The 18555-nt window shown below is 38.6% G+C and overlaps 1 protein-coding gene across 5 annotated transcripts in view; it reads right to left on the bottom strand.

The window, feature by feature from the left end:
- Positions 1-18555, bottom strand: part of IMMP1L (inner mitochondrial membrane peptidase subunit 1) — a 27658-nt gene extending 9103 nt beyond the window's left edge. The window contains exons 1-4 of one of the 5 annotated variants that reach the window (XM_064163834.1): positions 18440-18555; positions 6853-6990; positions 5981-6069; positions 5037-5163 (exon numbers count right to left, since the gene is read on the bottom strand). In XM_064163834.1, coding sequence (XP_064019904.1) covers positions 5037-5163; positions 5981-6069; positions 6853-6957 — 321 coding nt within the window. In that variant the 5' untranslated portion in view covers positions 6958-6990; positions 18440-18555. Of the gene's footprint in view, positions 1-5036; positions 5164-5980; positions 6070-6852; positions 6991-10032; positions 10538-15899; positions 16061-17621; positions 17723-18439 lie in introns of those variants that run through there. The other 4 variants (XM_064163830.1, XM_064163832.1, XM_064163833.1 and 1 more) reach the window with 4 other exon arrangements.

Here is an 18555-nt window from a genome sequence, read left to right as displayed (position 1 = left end):
TGCAGGCTGCTCTCGGCCTCAGCAGCCCTTGTGCCTCTGGTTTTGTGCAGATTATCTGAGGATTTATTTCCAAGGAACGCCAGTTCTCAGGCAGAACCAATTAGCTGAGGTGTAGCTTATATGCATGAGAATACAAGACACTGATCAGATACATGACTCTTCCCCCTTCTCCCTTCCAAGGCTCTGAGGGCTCCAATACAGGAGCAAATAGACCAGAAGAGCAAGATTGTCACTTGGAACAACTCAGCTTGTAGAAGTAGCTTATTCTGTTTCAGCTCTGACCAATAAGCATCTTTCACCACAACAATGGCTAAATGCACAGAGCTGTTGCCATTTACATGGTGGTATAGTTAAATTGGCAACACTGAAGTATAGGTGAAGTATTTGATGCACACTTATAAAACATCCACTTATGTAATGGTGAGGAGAAATCAACAAAGAATTCTATTCTAGTGGTCTTTTTAAAGGACAGTAAACTTTGAGTAATCTCACTAACTTTGAGATGAGCTGCCTGTGCTAACGAGCACACTAGAAAATTAATACACTGCAAATAAGATTGCAGATTAAAGCATCTACCTCTAAAATGCCCCCCAAATGCAAGCAAATGAAAATAAGCTTTTGTGGTATGGGTTAGTGGCTTTGTTTTGATGGGGGCTTTCTTCTGACTTGTGATCCTGGGGGCACTTGTAAAGGGGAGGTGCTAAAGATGGAGAAATGGGCATTTTCAGTAAGTAGAGAACTATAAACATGAATCTTTTGCAGTCTCTCCCTTTGAGATTCCAAGCAGTCTGTTTGTCAAAGAACATCAGCATGTCCAATCAGCTGGGAGTAGGTGAAGTTTGAACTTTGGTAAGGTCACAGGTATTCACATCACCTCCAGCAATATCAAAGTTTCAAACTTAAGAAGAACTTTACATCATTCTCATCTTTTCTTTTCAGTTCAGAGGCTTCCTTCTTGAGCTATGATAAGAACTAATCTCAGTGCTGGACAAAAGAATAAAGTCTGCAAGTTCTCATCTAACCCTTTTAAGGTCTATTTAAGTGCCTGCTACTTTGGTACAAGCAACAAATGTAATTGCTTTATGGCCTGCGGGTGTTCATTTAACAAAAGAAGCTTTTGTGAATAAACCACAGGTGTTACCTTTCTTGATTAAAGTGAAATATGATGAAAAAATCTACAATATCAAATGACAAATTTACTAAATAGTGATTAAATTGCCTTATTTAAGTAAATTGCATCTAGTTAGGCTAAAACATCCACCACAGAAATGCGGGAATTTGTTTTATCACTCTCTACTTAAAGTCTCACATAACTGGTCCCTAATCCTTTATTTATTAATTCAGAACCAAGAGTGAGTAATGCTTCGCAGATACTGCTTTTTAATGATCCAGTTGCTCTAGGCACCAACTCAGTAGGCTTATCATAAACGTTGTTCATATTAAGGTTCCCATCTATATAAACCCCAGCAACATTAATTAGCTCAGGCTTTTCAAAATCTGCATAAGCTTTTCAATTTGTTTTTTTTTCATGCTGGAAAAAAGCTACAAAGTGGCAGTAACCACACTGAAACCTTAGCAGTACAGCACACCTTAAATCAACATCTTCCAAGTGTCACCACAGAGACTGAATTACCTGGAGTTTAATGCTTCTTAAAAGAGTATTAGATAATGAATTCACTTTAAATTCATAGCAACTTCCAAACAGCTTAGCGTTTTCTTTTCACTTACTGAACAGTTTAAGCTGCTTATGAAGGCAAATCACATCCTAGGCTACATCAAAAGCACTGTGGCCAGCAGAGGTGATTGTGCCACTTAGCTCTGCTCTGGTGAGACCTCACTTGGATTGCTGCTCTGGAGCCCTCAACACAGGAAGGGCATGGACCTGATGGTGCAGGTCCAGAGGAGGGCCTCAAAGATATCAGAGGGCTGGAATACTTCTCCTGCAAGGACAGGGTGAGTGAGCTGGAGTTGCTCAGACTGGAGAAGACTCGAGGGAGACCTTAAGAGCAGGTTTCCAGTACCTACAAGAAGGCTTCAGAGGGACTGTTTACAAAAGACCTGCAGTGATAAGCAGTGGTTTGAAATTAGAGATGAAGAGATTTAGACTGGATGTTACCAACAAGTTCTTTACCATAAGGGTGCCAGAACACTGGAATAGGTAAAAAGAACAGTCCAGTTGAGGAGAAGAAACAGGAGAAGTAGATTAATAAAAGTCTGTTTTTAATTCCCCATGAATAATTTTGTTTTGATGAATCAGGATTTTGATTTCAAGTTACCTTTCAAAGTTCAAGGTTAGCTCTAGTCTGAACTCTCAGTACTAGGACATAAAGGGGTCTGCAAACTGACCAAATACACCAATTCTGCTTTCACATCAGACATTTAGCCTAGCTGCTGCTTAAATTTATGGCATAGCTTTTTCTCTCAAGCTTCTAAAGCACTAGACCTGGGGGGGGAAGAAAGAGTAAGATATTTCCTTTCTCCTGACTCAAAACTATTGAAATACTAAACCATGAGTGTAAACTAGCTATTAAGATACTAAGGACAAAGGGAAAAGGACTAGTGTTTGGAGAACTTTATTCTGAATTGCTGCTTAGGATATTTTAAAGAGACTATCCTATGATATTGAACATTCTGAAGTACCAAACCACTTTTCAGTGTCTTACATTGTGCATCCAAAACCTGTAGTATTTGTCTAGTGATGAAGTTAGTGTGGTGTTTAGCATTTTGTTACTTTTAGGACCCACATAATACTGCTACTGCAGTTGACAAGGACCGTTTAAGTGTTAATAACTCTGCAGACAACCACTTCTCTGGTCCACAAACACAGCAAGATGCATTATCTCTGGAGTCTTGTTAGCTCTGGAGTTAACCACGAGACAAAGAGATGCCATCTCCGCAATGAACCTCATTTTAGCAGAAGGTAAACATACTTCCTCCACATCAGCTAGTCTCACAGCATTAGTGGTGTGTTGTGATCGATTACCAGCAGAGTGTTGCTGAGATATGGATTTGTATCTCAGCTTTTTATCGCTATGACTTGCAAAAGGCAGTTCCTTATTTACAGACTCTAGCTGTATTAAGTGACATTATTAGGTACTACTTTTGTTTAAGTGACACAAAGGCTTAGCATATTGGTGGTTTATGACACACAAGCTGGTTTCATCTGATGATTTACCCCTCACTTTTTCAATTTGTAAATAGGAGCTGCAGTGCAAGAACATATGGTACTAAAGAATTAAAGCTGAAGTAAATGGCATTAAAACAAATTCAAATAAAACAATAGGCTACTCAAGCTGAATTATAAAACTGGATCTGTATTAAGACTTTTAAAAACAGGAAACAAAAACCTAAATATGAAAATTAACCCTTTTTAATGATCAAAAAACCAAAATAGAACCCAGGCTTCACATTAACAGTAGTGTGTGACAGTGCATCTAAGCACTGAAATCCCTTAATCTATAAAATACAGCATCAGAAACACTGACCCAGTCTGTGCAGACTAAACACAATTCCTACTAACATGACACTTTTGGGGTGGCAAAAGAAGCAGCTGCTCAGCTGTGTTAAACATGTTTTACTGCCATTATTCTGACATCTCCAGTAACTGGCTAACTCAGAACACCTAAACCACCAGCTAGCAAACACTGTGTATATCTCTATACCTATCTATCTATCTATATATAGATTTTTTTTTTTTAGGTTATTTTAGGTTTCTTCCTTGGCTAAACAGTAACACAATTTCATTTCTGGTAAAACTAAATGCTCTGTCCTCCCCTTCAGGGTGTAACAGAGAATGAGGTCCTTCCTTCTGTCCACCAGCGACAGAGGTGAAACAGAAGCTCCACTGGCACTGGCTCTTGATCAGAAGGGCAGATTAGAGGCAGGTGCCTGAAACATTGCCTCAGTGCCAGAGCAGAAGAAACATCAAATTGAAGCCCTCGGAAAAGGCTCTGTATTGTTCCCTTTCTGGTCCTAGGTCTTGACTAAATCCAGAAACCAAAACGTAGACAAGGATTTTGCCATGACTTTAATAAGTACAGCATCCACTTTAGCTACTTTAATACAAATGAAGCACCAGTACCTGACAGCACACTGTTGAAGCTGAATGTCTCTGTGGTAGCTAAACTCTAAAGGGATTGATCCATCACAAACTGTAGCTGGTTGTAATGAGTATTCCACCAAATCCTCTACCTTCCCATTGCAGGACTTTGGCTATGGGCCAGGTGCTAATTCTTATGCAAATTGTGAGGATGAAGTGGCTATGAAAAGGCAACAATCTCCTTCCACTTCTGTAAGATTCAAAATACTTGTGCAAAATCAGATGTCTCCACAAGGTGCTGAACAGAAGTAATGGTCAGGCTTGCTTTTGGGGAAAAATCAAGCTACCTTTTTCTGTGATCATGATTTCCAATGCATAAAAAGAAGCTGCTGAAAACATTCTATCCCAAATGTTTCCACACTTCTGTTAGGTCTACCTGCGTAAGTACAAGTGAGCATTAAGAATATTTCTTCTTGGTCATTTCACTTTGTTACCTGTCCAAAGGACACCTTAAAAAAAATGACTGCTTTTGCAGCCCTACTTAGAAAATCAAAATACTGTTACACTGACATGTAGAGATACACCGAAGTATAATTTTGAAAGCAAAATCCTCAAAGTTATTGCAGTGACAAACCTTTAAACACTAGGAAGTGTTTTGTTAAGTTTTGACTTAAGACCAAGCCCTGCAGTCTGCCATCTGTACTGCACCTTACACACAGAATTTGAGAGGGTTCTCCCAGGGAAGAAAACCTAAGCAAAAGGCAGAGCAAAAATATCTGACTATACTTCCCAGGGAGACAAAAGACACAGAGAAAGACAGCTTGCCATAAACAGTTTACAGATTACATTTCACTGTACATACACAACAAGAAAGAGTAACTTATGAAGATGATACTTTGTGATTTATAATGATACTTAAATATTACAAATCCTCTACAGACTACCAGGCCTACTGAACTAATCATTTATTTACAAAGCAAGAAACTCTAATACTTACATAGCTGTGACTCTTAAGGAAATCTGAAGGGTTGCTTGTGCAGACTTTATCCCCTTCCAAGCCAATTACTCTTTTACAGATATTTGATTTGGGGTCATTTGGGCTTTTCACAATAACAATATCTCCTCTGAGAGGAAAAACAGAAACAGAAGAATACTAAGTACAAACTATTTGTGCATCAATACATATTAATGTATATTAAAGATACTTCCTTGTCCTGAAAATTCTTGTCTACACCTTTGGTTTCTTCAATGAGGGCAATTTTACACATAGATTTTAAAGTACAGTCAGAGATCTTTTTTGTTACTTAGCTCATTTATGAAACATTTAAGACTATATTTTGCCTGACAATGCTGTTAATAAATTTAACTGTTGCTACATAAACATGGAACACAGCAGGTTCCCTGTTCCTAAATGTTACTGATCAAATGTTATTCTTCAAATGTGATAAGACCTCATATTACTTTTGCCTCCTGGTTATGCACATCAGATTGTACAGTGAAACAGACCGCAATAAAATGAGTAAGAGCCTTGAGCCTACTGTGCTGTACAATACAGTACTAAAATAACATTTGATAAATGGCACTTAGACCATGTGGTCCTTTCCCTAGCAACCTATCTGAGCACAGGAATACACAGCTTGGTTTTCAAGCAAGACAAAACTCCCTAGAACAGTAACATTCCCCCTCCAGAAATGTTTTAGGAGTTAATAAAGGCTGTGTAAGTGCCATAGATGCTGTGTAAGTGCCGTAGAACTCTACCTGAATTCTGACACGTTGTGCAATAGGCTGCGTGTGCTGGTTAACTTCCATCAGACAAGAGAGGAGATTCATGAAAAATTACAACTTAGAGGCACAAGAATATATGAAAAATAAAGGAAAGCTAGAATGCAGTTACTGTCACACTTGGGAATGTAAAACCTAGTCTCAACAAAAGGAGCATACTTCCGAATGCAATAAAAGTGGCGGCTAAGGTTCTCCGAAAAGACAATATCAGAATTTTGAATGGTTGGTTCCATTGAAGGTCCAGAACACTGTGAATTAAAAATAAATGAGAAAAAAAAATTACTATTTCCAATTAGTTTTATCTAAAGGCATTAACAGACAAATTATTTGCTAATAAATTAGGAAAAGGTTCAATGTAAAGAACAACTGAAAAAGTGAGCTTCTCCAAGGAACACCTGATACATTGCAGCCTCCAGAGCACCTTCAAATGTCATGGCTTTGTATTTGTTCAAGATTGGTCCTGAACTATGCTGGCTGCTACAAGGCCCTGCAGATTCACTTCAGCAGCTAGAAAATTACTAGGGACAGCACTTTAGCTCTGGGGGCTTACTGCCTTCTTCAGCATCTGCAGAAGAGTTACCACAGAGCAGCATCTGCAGAATAGTTACCACAGAGCAGCATCAGCAGCTCACTAGCAAACTTCACTATGTCCAGCAGCAGTATCTGCTGGGTTTAGAACCTAGGGAGGAAGTGGCATAAAACATCCAGAAGTCCCAGAGCTGGGAATGAGCATTTCCCATGGCATTATTAGTGACCTCAGGCTTTCTGGAAGAAAATACTCTCTCCAAAATGTCCAACACGAGTTTTCTATTTGCTTCAGTGCTACTTCAAGCAATAAATTAGGAAAAAAATATGACTGTCTCAAGTAGAAATAATTTTTCTAAAGGCTGAACCCACTTTCAAAAAGGAGACATTTACTAAACACAGAGTGAAAAAGCTATAAACAAAACTGAAGTACTGACGTTATCACATATAACAATTTTGGTACTATACTTTTGTTTTCTTTAAGGGTCATGAAAATGAAGAGTTACCACAACAATTCCTCCAAGGTACTCAAAGGCACAATGTGCTATGCAGCCATACTGCACAGTGTACCCCAGAAAGCGAAAGGTTTTTCCTAGGACATCACGAAGCATGGCACAGTGTTACGTCCTTCAGCTGGTTCTGGTCTACAGCAAAACAGAACAACATCATTTAGTTGGTGACAAAACAGCCTCACAGGTACAAAACTATCTTGTGCCTCCACCAACTGAAGGGCAGGGTTTGTTTTTTTTAATCAATTAATAAAATCAACAAATAATCAGATGTGTCTGAGGAGACAAATGTAGTTTAAACTCAAATGCCATCAAGAAGTCCATGTCTACAATCAATGGATCCATCTCATCACCTCAGTAGTGAGATTCAGTTGGGTAGGAGCCAGACTTAGAAAAATATTTGCAAACTAGAGAAATTAATTGGGGGGAAAAGTGCCAGTGCTCTTTGCTGACTCGATGGGATTTTACTCAAGACAGCACTCAGGCTTTTCTGCCATGTCTAAGTATCTGCAATAGTTACAAGAACATCCTCCACTAGGTTTTGCTGAAGGGACTCTGGAAAGCTGTCATCATAGCTTTAAGTGCTGGCTTTGACTTCCTGAGAGGACCACATATTTTAACTCAGATAAAGTTATTTATTAACTGTTGATAAGAATTATTTTAATCACATGAAGACAGTGCAATTTAAATCACTGTGTTTTTCTTTAAGCACTAACTAGTATTTAATCACTCAAGAGCAGAACAGAGAAGCAAATAACCATCTGAAGCGATCTGAAACAACATTCACAGAAACTACACCAAAACTTTAAGTGACCTGATAAACAATCAGATGATAAAAAGCTTGCAAAGTAGACAAAACTAGAGATAAGAGAGTCTTGAATGTTCTGCCAGTGGAAGACTACACTAGAAAAAGGACATGTTGTTGATGAGAATTCTGGAGGTTTTGCAGAGCTTTCCTTTGACTGCATTTCCATTACCAAAACACCTGCAGATCACAATAAGGCAGCATTAGATTGTTCTGTTCTCAGACTTCCTCCTCAAAATAGTTGAGTAAAATTTAGGATCAGATGCAATTTCTGCAATGGACACTCTACAGAAACTGAAATGGCTTCACTGTAAACAAGTTCTGGAGAGCCAGGGAAGTGGTTTGCTCTTCTTGGCCCACTATGCTATGAAAAGTATGGACCTACTCCTTGCTTTCAGGTTGTCAGGGATTGAGGTGAATCTGCTGATGTTCAATCCCATGCTACCATCACGCCAGCTTCAAAATGAAAGTGCTGGGTGGAGCACAGTATCATGGGGCTTGAAGTTCAGAGTGCCATGGGAGAGGCTTCCTGTTCCAGTTTCGGGGTGTTGGGCAGGCTTCTGCATGCTTGGGTCAGGGGAACTGTTTTATTACTGGCTTCTGCATTTTGCTGCACTTTTGCACACAGGCTGAAGTAACTGTGTTTTGGATCATTTTCTATCAAACTCTTTATCACAACCGAGGCTTTTTGTTACTTTCCATCCCTCTCTGTGGTGAGAGAGGGGAGCTTGCAAGAGTGGCCTATGCTAACCCAGGGCACAGGGCCAGAAATGCTGTGAGCCCAGAAACATTACAGGTGATGAAGGTGGAGTTACAGCCGAATTTGAATTGCACCGCTACCATGAACCACAACTGTCTTTTGAGAAAAGCACATCATCAATGCTTCTAACAGCATCTTCTAGAAAGAGACCCTCATAGTGCTTCTCAGTTGAGGCAGACAGAAAAAATACTCCACAAGCAGCCTTTATTTCATATCTGTGCTTTAGATACTGACAGTATAGAATTAAGGCACCTGTAGGTACTACACATGAAAAAGAACTGCATAAACATTGTTAGCGTCCAGAGTAATTAGCTGTTGTTAGTTGTGCCAAATACAATAGCAACAACAGACTCATTATGAGAAAATGCAAGCCTCTTATGCCAACTAGGAAGTGGGTTTATTTTTTATTATGAAACTACAAAAACCTGTCATATATCTCTGTTTGAAACTCATGGCAACCATTGCGCAGTTAGGCTGAATGATGCATACTTGCCCATAGTAACAATGAGCACTCATCCCTTACATTTCTTGAGCAGTAATTCAGCATTAGGAGGGAGGGATAGATTTGTACATTATTCAAGGCAACACAAGGATCAGAGTGCACTTTACCTACACTTTACCTACAAGTAACTTTATCAGGTCACTTAAAGCTCCTGTAGTATAAAACTAACCGTAATGATAGAGCATGAGTGAAGAGGTCTCATGCTCTCTTCTAGTTTTCTTAAATTCTTTAGCTCCAAGACATGGATTTCACCAGTCCCAAGTTATAAAAAAGTGGCACATGGATTTTATTTTTCAAATGCTCACACTTAGCAGATGTTCATGAGAATAATAATTTTTAGAAATCTTAGCTCTTACATAAAGTTTTTTAGTACTACTTAAAGTTATTTTCAAATTAAAGTATACACACACACACCCCCAGATTGTACACAGGTTGAACTTAAGAGGTTTGTTTTTAACATTAAAGTCCATTTTCAGATACTACAATCCTGAGAGCCTCCACGTAGTTTTAGGCAACATCTTATAAAATTCTAGTTTATTATCAAACTTTATTAAACTCTATAGTTTATTTAAAAACACTCCACAGATTATTTATCTTACAACTGCTGAAGCTTAAGCATCAGTAAAATGTAATTGTTTCCTCAGAAATCTTTATCAGTGCATTTTAAAGACACTGCCCTACTGTCGATCACAAGGTAAACAGCTGAAGTTTTTTCCTCACACCACACAATTTTAATACAAAGTGCTGCCAGCATGCAGCTCTAACAGATACAGCATAAAACCATTAAGGCAAATAAAACAAATTAAGTCACAGCTCCCTTGAAAACTTAATGGATGCTGCATAAACATCCTTATTGCAGAACTAATGACATAAAATCTGTTGTTAATTACTTCCAGGTTCTACCTACTATCATATAGTAGGTAGCTGAAAGTTTGATACTTAAATAGCTATTAGTCTAATACCAATCACAGGCATTAATTAGAAAATGCTACACAACCATATTATAATGTAGAATACAATTTTTTCTTTCACAAGAACTGCAGATTTCTCCCCTGCATTAGATAAAATATAAAACGTAATTATTATCATCATCTATTCTCTTTTCCTTACCTATTCTATGCCTTTGTCCTTTGAGTCTTTTTTTGTTTGTTTGTTTATAAAATTAATCACGGCTAGCAGGGTGGAAATCACTTTGAGCCTCATGAATGACATCCAAGAGATGGGAAAGGATTAGTTCTCAGTTGCTGCCAGTTATAGCGCCAGGTGGCTTTTTCTGCAGCGAAGGTGTTACCGATAATCCCATTACATTGGTACTAAATCTTGCAGACATCAAAATTATCACCAAGGTTCCTTTTCATCCCATCCTTTCCAAATGACTGGAAGTCGCTTCACCTGAAAGAAGTCAAATCCACATGCAGCTGCTGTTTTAGCAGCCAGCAGACTCCCTGAGAATGCCAATCGTGATCCAATTTCGCTGTGCTGGTGGCCCCCTATTCCCTGTCCAATAATACATCTGTTAAAAAATCCTACAGCTACAAATCAAGTTTAATCCTACCAGGGACCTCATGTTGGTCCTGTCTTCCAAAAAGGCAGCAGGTTTTGCCGTCTATCTCTGCTAGTGTCTGGGGAATACTCTTTAAATCCCAGCCCCACTTAGAAGAATAAGCTAAGGATCACAAAACATGACCTCAAAAACCCTGATATGACTATATTCTGACCCAGAGGCATTCATTCTAGGTGAAGATTAGAACTTTGCATAATAAGATTACACAGCAAGTGAATGATATCAAGGGACTATCCATATGCAGCCGCCTGGCTTTCTATAGAGAGCCTGTGCTCTGCAATATGCAGTGCAGGCGAAACAGAGCTTGGTCTTTCTAGCTGAAATAAAATAGATTCACATAAATTAGTTGGCCATTTCCAGATTCTTAAATCCCCTATTACATCTTTTATTGACAGCTCCTGTGAGGATAGCACAAATGGTATTCTCTTTGTAGTCTTTGCTTCTGTAACAATCACAGTCTAAGGCAAATGTACATAGGTTGTCTAGAAATTAGTATCTTTTTTGCTGTAATCTTGGATTACAGTGTGTACATAATAAAATTAGGAAATCAGTGAGCAGATTTATTTCCAGATAACCAATGGCATTGTGTAAGAGTTTAACATACGGCGCCAAAATCTTTAATACATGAAAATCAAAATCATAGCAAACGAAAGTGTGCTAAACAAATTATTTGACTTGGTGTTAAATAAACTGTAATATACAAAAATATCCAGTTACATTTGCTTTACATTAACTTTAATTTTGAGTTGTCACTGATTATCTAGGTATAGTTTATCATTTTTTCCTTGGCCAACAAACCCCTCCCGTGGCATTCTCCACTTCTAAGCAGCTTTGCTCACATAAGGTAATCCTGTAACTTCAAAAAAACCTGAGGCTGCTACTTCTCCAAACAAAAAAAAACCACCAAACCTTTGACTAGGCTGTTTAAATATTTGTTTGAGCTATTACCTATATTCTGCATGAAATTAATGCTGCATGTGTTAGAAGAATGAAGGGCATATATTGTATTTACTGGGAAAGATTCTTTCCATATCAAATCCACAACTTAATAAATATTAGATGTTTTAAACAGTCTAACTATAATCTGAGGATCTCAAAATACCAAAAGCAAAACAAGGAACAATTTTCAGAAGGACTTTCTATGCAGGAGGTCAGGCAGAACATGATTTGTATTTCTAGCTGTTGGTTTTCCTAAGGAAAAACATTGGATTCTGCCTAGCAAATCAGAAAATGCCTGGTGATATTCTGGAAGAAGATTCTTCCCATGTTCACTGTACTAGCCACTGACAGCTTGTCTCCAACAAGTGCTCCTTCATCTAGCATTCTAAAGCTGACAAGGAGCTCAAATTCTGTAAACAAATTCACATAATGCAATCCTCTGGTGTTAAACAACTAGAGACTACCCACAGAAGAATGAACAATTTTTCAAAACACATTAAGTATCTTTCACTTGTTCTATTTACCTTTGGGAAGCAACTCCTAACAATCCCACCACCCCATATAAAATGTTGTATCTATAGTCAGATGCATTCCTGGGCTTCTATCTCTCTCCCCAGCTCCACGCACTTGTCTTTGCTGAACAGTGAAATCTAAATGCTGAGCAAAGGCATGGTTGTTGGTGGCAAGTGTGAGGCTATAAGGGATGCTGAAGTAGTCACTTAAGAGTTTCTTGTAAAGGACAGATGCCAAAGTTCTAACAGACGGCACAGTCATTCTGGTGACGGAGAAAAATACACTGCGTCTATGTGACAAGGGTCAAATAATTACATCCTAAGCTATATGCATTGCTCTTAAATCCAAGCTTTAAAATAAAAATCACTTTTTAAGGGACAGAATTAAAACTAGTTTCAAATATTTGCATAACAAAGAATTACAAGTCCGATTTTCACACTATTCTTAACATCATGACCTTCCTACTGAAACTGAAGTTGTCCATGGCTCACATGTCCCCTGCACTCCCTAGTGCTGAAGCACCTTCTAGTACACAGGCATTTTTGGAAATACTACTCCAAGAAGTGACTAGAAAAGAAGTAAATAATTTCCTCATGCACTGATGGGTTTTAAAAATATTATTACAAAGAGGAATCTTTGCTGGTATGAAAACCCAAACAAACAAAACCACCATAAAACTCCAAAAGCCTTCTACAGCAAACAAACCACCTTATTTCATGTACACCATCACCAAGATTGTTTGGAAAGAAACAGTGTCTCAATCTTACTCCCAATCTTAGTTTCAGGTTAGAGTGGTACTCCATAGCAGTTTATTAACACAGAGATGACACAGCATGAGATCTTGACACAAACAGTAAATCAAACCTGTTCCTAAACATTTGAAAAATACAAAACGAAAAAAGAACAGTTCTAACACAATCAGAACATAAAATGTCTGGTCATCACTACCTCCCAGGTATGAGCATCACCTTTTAATGAAGTATCTTATGCATATTCTTATGCAGTTTCAAAAAAATGTGTTAAAAACAAAGGAAAGAGAAGAGTCAGACAAAAGTGAACTCAGTATTTCCATTTTCAAGTTATCTGAATGGAATAAAAATGCAAATCAACTGCTTTTACTCTACATTTTGATGGCTTTTCTAATTTGCTTCTTGGTTACAAAGTTCCAAAAACACACATGTACACAGATTCAACTACACAATCTGTCAATTTCTGCAGTGAAAGCAAACTGTAATCAGTACTTTTTCCTCATTAGTCACTAACATTTTATTGGTCATTTCTGAGCCAGTTTACATATAAAACACAAGTTCTGTATGTTCTTCTTCACTTACAGATACAAGTATTAAAAGAAGTTCCAAACATCAATAGATGAGTGCAATGATATTCAGTCTAAGTTAATCCCCAGACATCCAAATCCATGAATAAAAATTCATCAGTTTTAAATACACTGAGCCTATTAAGCAAGAACAAAAGCATATGCACAAAAGAGCTTTTAATATATTTCAAAGCCCACAAGAGCTGTGGTCTCATTAAAATTATAAATTACACAAACATGGAATAAAGATTCAAACTGCAGTGCAGCTAAGCAGATTACAGAAAACCCCGCGTTCCATATGATAACACACCATGGCCCTCCCAGATGGGGGCTTGGAACAAAAAGGCCATCACTGTAGCTAGGGAAAACCTCCTTGTGATCTCTGGTTTCTGTTCAGCAGATGACAGCCAAATAATATGTTGATTATTCTGTTTGTGCTGCTAAGCTTGTAAGATGGAATAAAAGCGATATGATCTATTGTGAACTCAATGCTAATGTGTTGCTCCACTCATAAATAATATACTGAATTTATTCTGAAATTATCTTTTTATCTGAGTTTCAGGTTTTAAATGCATGAACTCAAATAAAAAGCCAGTATAAACTATTATTTAATTTGATGGCTTAAAGTAACAGATACATCTGACAGTAAGTGAGAAAACCAACTATTTAGTGAATTAAGTAGATGTGCCTTTCTCAAATTTAGCAAATGACGACATGCTGATGTGCAGAGTACCTCCAAGATGCTGAGCACACTCTATCACCAAAAGCTCCATTATCAGTGATACCAGATTACCAAAAAGGACCTATAAAGGCTTATATTACCACAGACAGCCTCCCTGAATTCAAATAACCACAAAAATACTTGTAAAATAGAAAACCAGTATAGAAGTCACCATAACTTCACTAATATTAGTGTCCTTGACTGAATTGCCTCTTCAAAACTGTAAATTTGTTTCATAAGTGATCAGATTACTTCACCTAAGTTTGCTAACTTTACTTGTTCCAAAAGCACAAAATTTGGCTTGCTTTTTCTTTTTAGAAGACAAAGCAATGACTGGTCATACACCTCCTTTCACAATTATTGTGTACACGCTGAGAAGATAGATGATCTTCCTACAGTTTAATGTTTGTGCATTTTCATGTCAAAAATTCTATTTTAAAAAAGTGCTGTGGCTTGGCAACAGCATGAGAACATCAAGTTCAAACACAGCTTCACACTTCTTTTATCAACTGTGCTACCATTGGTCCAAGATGAAAGGTGGACACATGCGGCTCAAAGACAGTGCAAGCATTTTCTAAGAAATATAAAAATGTACTTAAAAGATGCTCAGGTACCTTTTTTCCTTTGTCAGGGGCACAGAATCTGCTCTAATTCACAGAAATAGTGAAAATAAGGAAATTAGAATCAAATACATGGAAGACTTAAGACTAAAAGTTTAGATAAATCGCTTACTCCAGAACAAGTCCCCCACTGCTCCTTGGAACACATCCATGTGCATTTCAGCTCAACTCTTGCTTTTTTTTTTGCATCAATATCTTTAAAAAGGGAATTCCTCTTTCCATGATAAACAGAAAGGAAATAGTCTCTGAAATATACCAGTAATCTCTAATGCTTATTAAGACAATGCTATCAACTCACAATTCAGTTTTGGTATTACTGTTCTGAAAGTTTCAATAATACTACAAAGTATATTTTTAATAACCTGAAGTTACAGAAACATGAAATATTTTTTTTAATGATTTATTACTGCCTTCAGCACATATCACTGCATCACATCTCCTCATTTACTTGCTTCTGTTTTAAAAGACCTGTTTAAATTCTATATGGTTATCAATTTTTTTCCACTGCTGTTCAGTATACCCACAGGGATGCAGTCAGGTAACTTCCATCATACAACTGCTATGTCTTAAACTCTCCTACTGATTGGTAAGTAGTCTTTAGGCTTTTTCATGCTAAAAACAAAAAAAACACCAGGCCTTTTGGTGTCAGAATTTTCAGGATTAAACATTCTTTCCAGTTGTTGGCTCATGGCCTGAAGATCCTGCACTTTCCAACTTATCTCATTCTAGCTAGTTCAAAGATCAGGAAAATGAAGCCATCTTCTTTGCAGCCATAATCCATGACCCATGCTGTTAGATACTTAAGAACATCTCAAAAGCAAACTACCTTGTTTCAGCTCCCAGCAGGAGCTCAGCAGGGCACTGGATCACATGACTGCAAGCCCTACCTAGTCAGGTGACTCAATAGCTAATCTGATTTGGTGACTATAAATCTTTAATCAGTACAATCTAATACCATCACATTCCAAAACTGATGAGGGAAGCAGCTTGGCGGTCTAACTGCAAAGGCTAAGAAGATTACAAATGAGAACTGCCACTAGAACACAGCTTTCTAGTTCTTTCCCATAGGTAAACTAAATGAAACAGTATCACTGATCAGGCAGACAGAAAGCTTTGAAACACAACGCACTGATGTTTTATTCCAAAATGGATAGCATTCTGCTCATTGCTGAGAAAAAGAGCAGACACTGAATCTTATAAAGCACAATTAAAATGCACAAAAACATCAATCTGAAATGAAAAAAAAAATACATACATCAATAACATTATCTTGCTCAGAAACACCACTCACACAGCACAGCTTACATTAACTGAAGGTCCTAAGAGTGTATATCTTCAACTCATGGGGGTCAGTGACAGCCACAACAGGTGTTTCCTCTTATCAAGGATGAAATAGCAGGAGCACACTTTAAGGCACACTGCTATTTTGGGGACACCAGAATTTCCATCAAATCCATAGGCTGCAGCTTTTGAAGATAAATGGCAAACATACCTGTAGATTAAATTCCAGACATAGTTTTCCCCAATTGTGTTGATTGCTCTCACTTGCCCCTTATATTCCTTCCATTTCTTTCCTTAGGGAAATCCTACCCCAAAGCATCTTAATTCATTTTCGAATCTGCATTTGGCATAGGCAAGCATGTGAATTGGATCAGCAAGTTCACAAGAAATGGAAAATAGAGAGCTTGATTTCTTCATACTACATTAGAATTTGCAGTTAAAATTGACAACATTTGATTGCATTTACATATGTGAGCTGTGACAAAGGTTTAAGCTTCTCCATTTCAAAGCAAGCTATGCCCATAATCAGCTGCCATAGCTCAGCTGACAACTGGCTGAGACACATTCTGATCGCTTGCAATTGTCTCTGTGTTCCTCAGTTTCCCTGAATTGCAATTCCACCCTTAGAGCAACACGAGTAGGCCTCATCTCTTATCAGCAATGCTCATCTATTTTATCAGCTCAGGAGACACTGAGATTTCCAGTAAACTCCATGCAAGAAACTCTAAAAACAGTAGGACCACAGTGAAAGTATTTTGTGGAAGTCTTTCCTATTTCAGGTAGTCACAACTCATCAGTCAGATCCTACACAAGTGACATTATTTCTTGTCATATTTTCAAATGTGTCCCTTCATTTTGTCCTCTAAAACAAATACTTCCAAATGTGTCCCTTCATTTTGTCCTCTAAAACAAATACTTCCAAATGTGTCCCTTCATTTTGTCCTCTAAAACAAATACTTCCAACTTCCAGTGAACAATAAACTGTATTGTCAATTCAGCAACAAATACATTAAGAAAACTTCTTGATATTCACAAGAAAGATGTTAAATTGTCCACTGCTTAACATGCAAAGAACCTTGGCCAACAGTAAAATGAATGCAATTTCACCAGCTAGGAAGATATAAAACTGAAATTTCATGCTGCTGAGTTAGATTTTTACATGAAGGAAAAACTTTTGAGGACTGCTAGCATATTACTGCTCTTTCTTGTTTATATTTAATACCAGAATTTCCCCCTCCCAAAAAGACAGGCTCAACAATCCTGAGTGTTCAAAACCCATAGCTTATAGCAACAACATCCAAGAAAGTAAAGGTTGAGAGGAAGGAATCATAGCATCAGAATCATTAGTACATCCTGCTGTGTGCAAATGTCTTCATGTGGCCTGGGTTGCATCTGAAACACTAACAGATGAAAAAACAAGTTCTTGTGGTTGCAGCTGTTCTATACAGTAATTGCCACTACATCAAGTGTTCATTTACAAAGCAAGCATACTGAGATGTTTCACTAATATAAAAGAAGCATTTTAATGTCTTTGCCTACAAGAAGAAAAGGAAAGACCAAGTTCTGATACCTCACTGATTATTCCATACATTCAGTTTAAGATGGTCGGTTGTAGTATATATACAAGGGCACAGCCTACTATCTGCAAACCGCCAATAAAAGACATTCTAATCTTCCAAAATATAGAAAGTAACTTTCTATGGTTAACAATAAATGCTAGTTAAGCACAGGAATCACATTTCCCACGTGAAACAACTTTTCCAGCTATAACTCCTGGTCCAGAGACATCATACTGACAGCGAGACTCTGCTTCCAAACAAGAAGTCTTAAGTCAATTATGAAACAACAGAGGGAATTTAAGTATACCTACACAGTCATTTAAACACCGTGAGGAAAACAAGACAAAGAAAACGTTTCACAAACACTTTTCCCTTCCTATGCCTCAGAGGAAATGCAAAACTAAACCTAATCAACATCTTGTAGCACAAGAGGTTCCACCTCAACACAAGGGGGAACTTCTTTACTGTAAGGGTCACAGAACACTGGAACAGGCTCCCCAGAGAGGCTGCGAAGTCTCCTTCTCTGGAGACTTTCAAGGCCTGTCTGGATGCGTTCGTCTGTGACCTGAGCTAGATTGTATGGTCCTGCTCTGACAGGGAGGTTGGATTCAATGATCTCTTTGGGTGCCTTCCAACCTCTGCCATCCTGTGATCCTATTGTCAAGGCTTGCACACAGGCAATTTTTGAAGGGAGCGATGCCGACAGTGCGGCATTAAGCCGCCCTTCACGACTGGCTAAACTTTCACGCCTTACTGACACTTCAGCCATCCTAAATTCCCGAGCCGACAGCAGGGTCTCCCCTTGGAAGCCAGGCCAGCGAGGCCGAGTCACCGACACCGCATTACCCGCCGCCCCCTCACGGCGGCCCCGCGCCAGGGCGGGACGAGAGCAGACGCGGCGGCTACCTCCACCTACGTGTCCCCTTCTGCCCCAGCCAGAGTCGCGGGGCCCCGCCGCAGCGGAACCCGACACCCCGCACCCTCCCGCCGCCTCGCCGCACTCACCGCTCTGCTCGCTCCCGGGCGCCCCAGCCCTGCCCCCGCCTCCTCAGCCCGGCACATGTGAACAACGCCGTCCCCGGTTGGAGAGCGAGTTTCCCAAGCCGCTTTGCTATTGGTGG

The sequence above is a fragment of the Pogoniulus pusillus genome, chromosome 24, assembly GCF_015220805.1.
Source record: "Pogoniulus pusillus isolate bPogPus1 chromosome 24, bPogPus1.pri, whole genome shotgun sequence".
Classification (NCBI taxonomy): domain Eukaryota; kingdom Metazoa; phylum Chordata; class Aves; order Piciformes; family Lybiidae; genus Pogoniulus; species Pogoniulus pusillus.
This window is presented reverse-complemented; position numbering and strand designations above follow the sequence as displayed.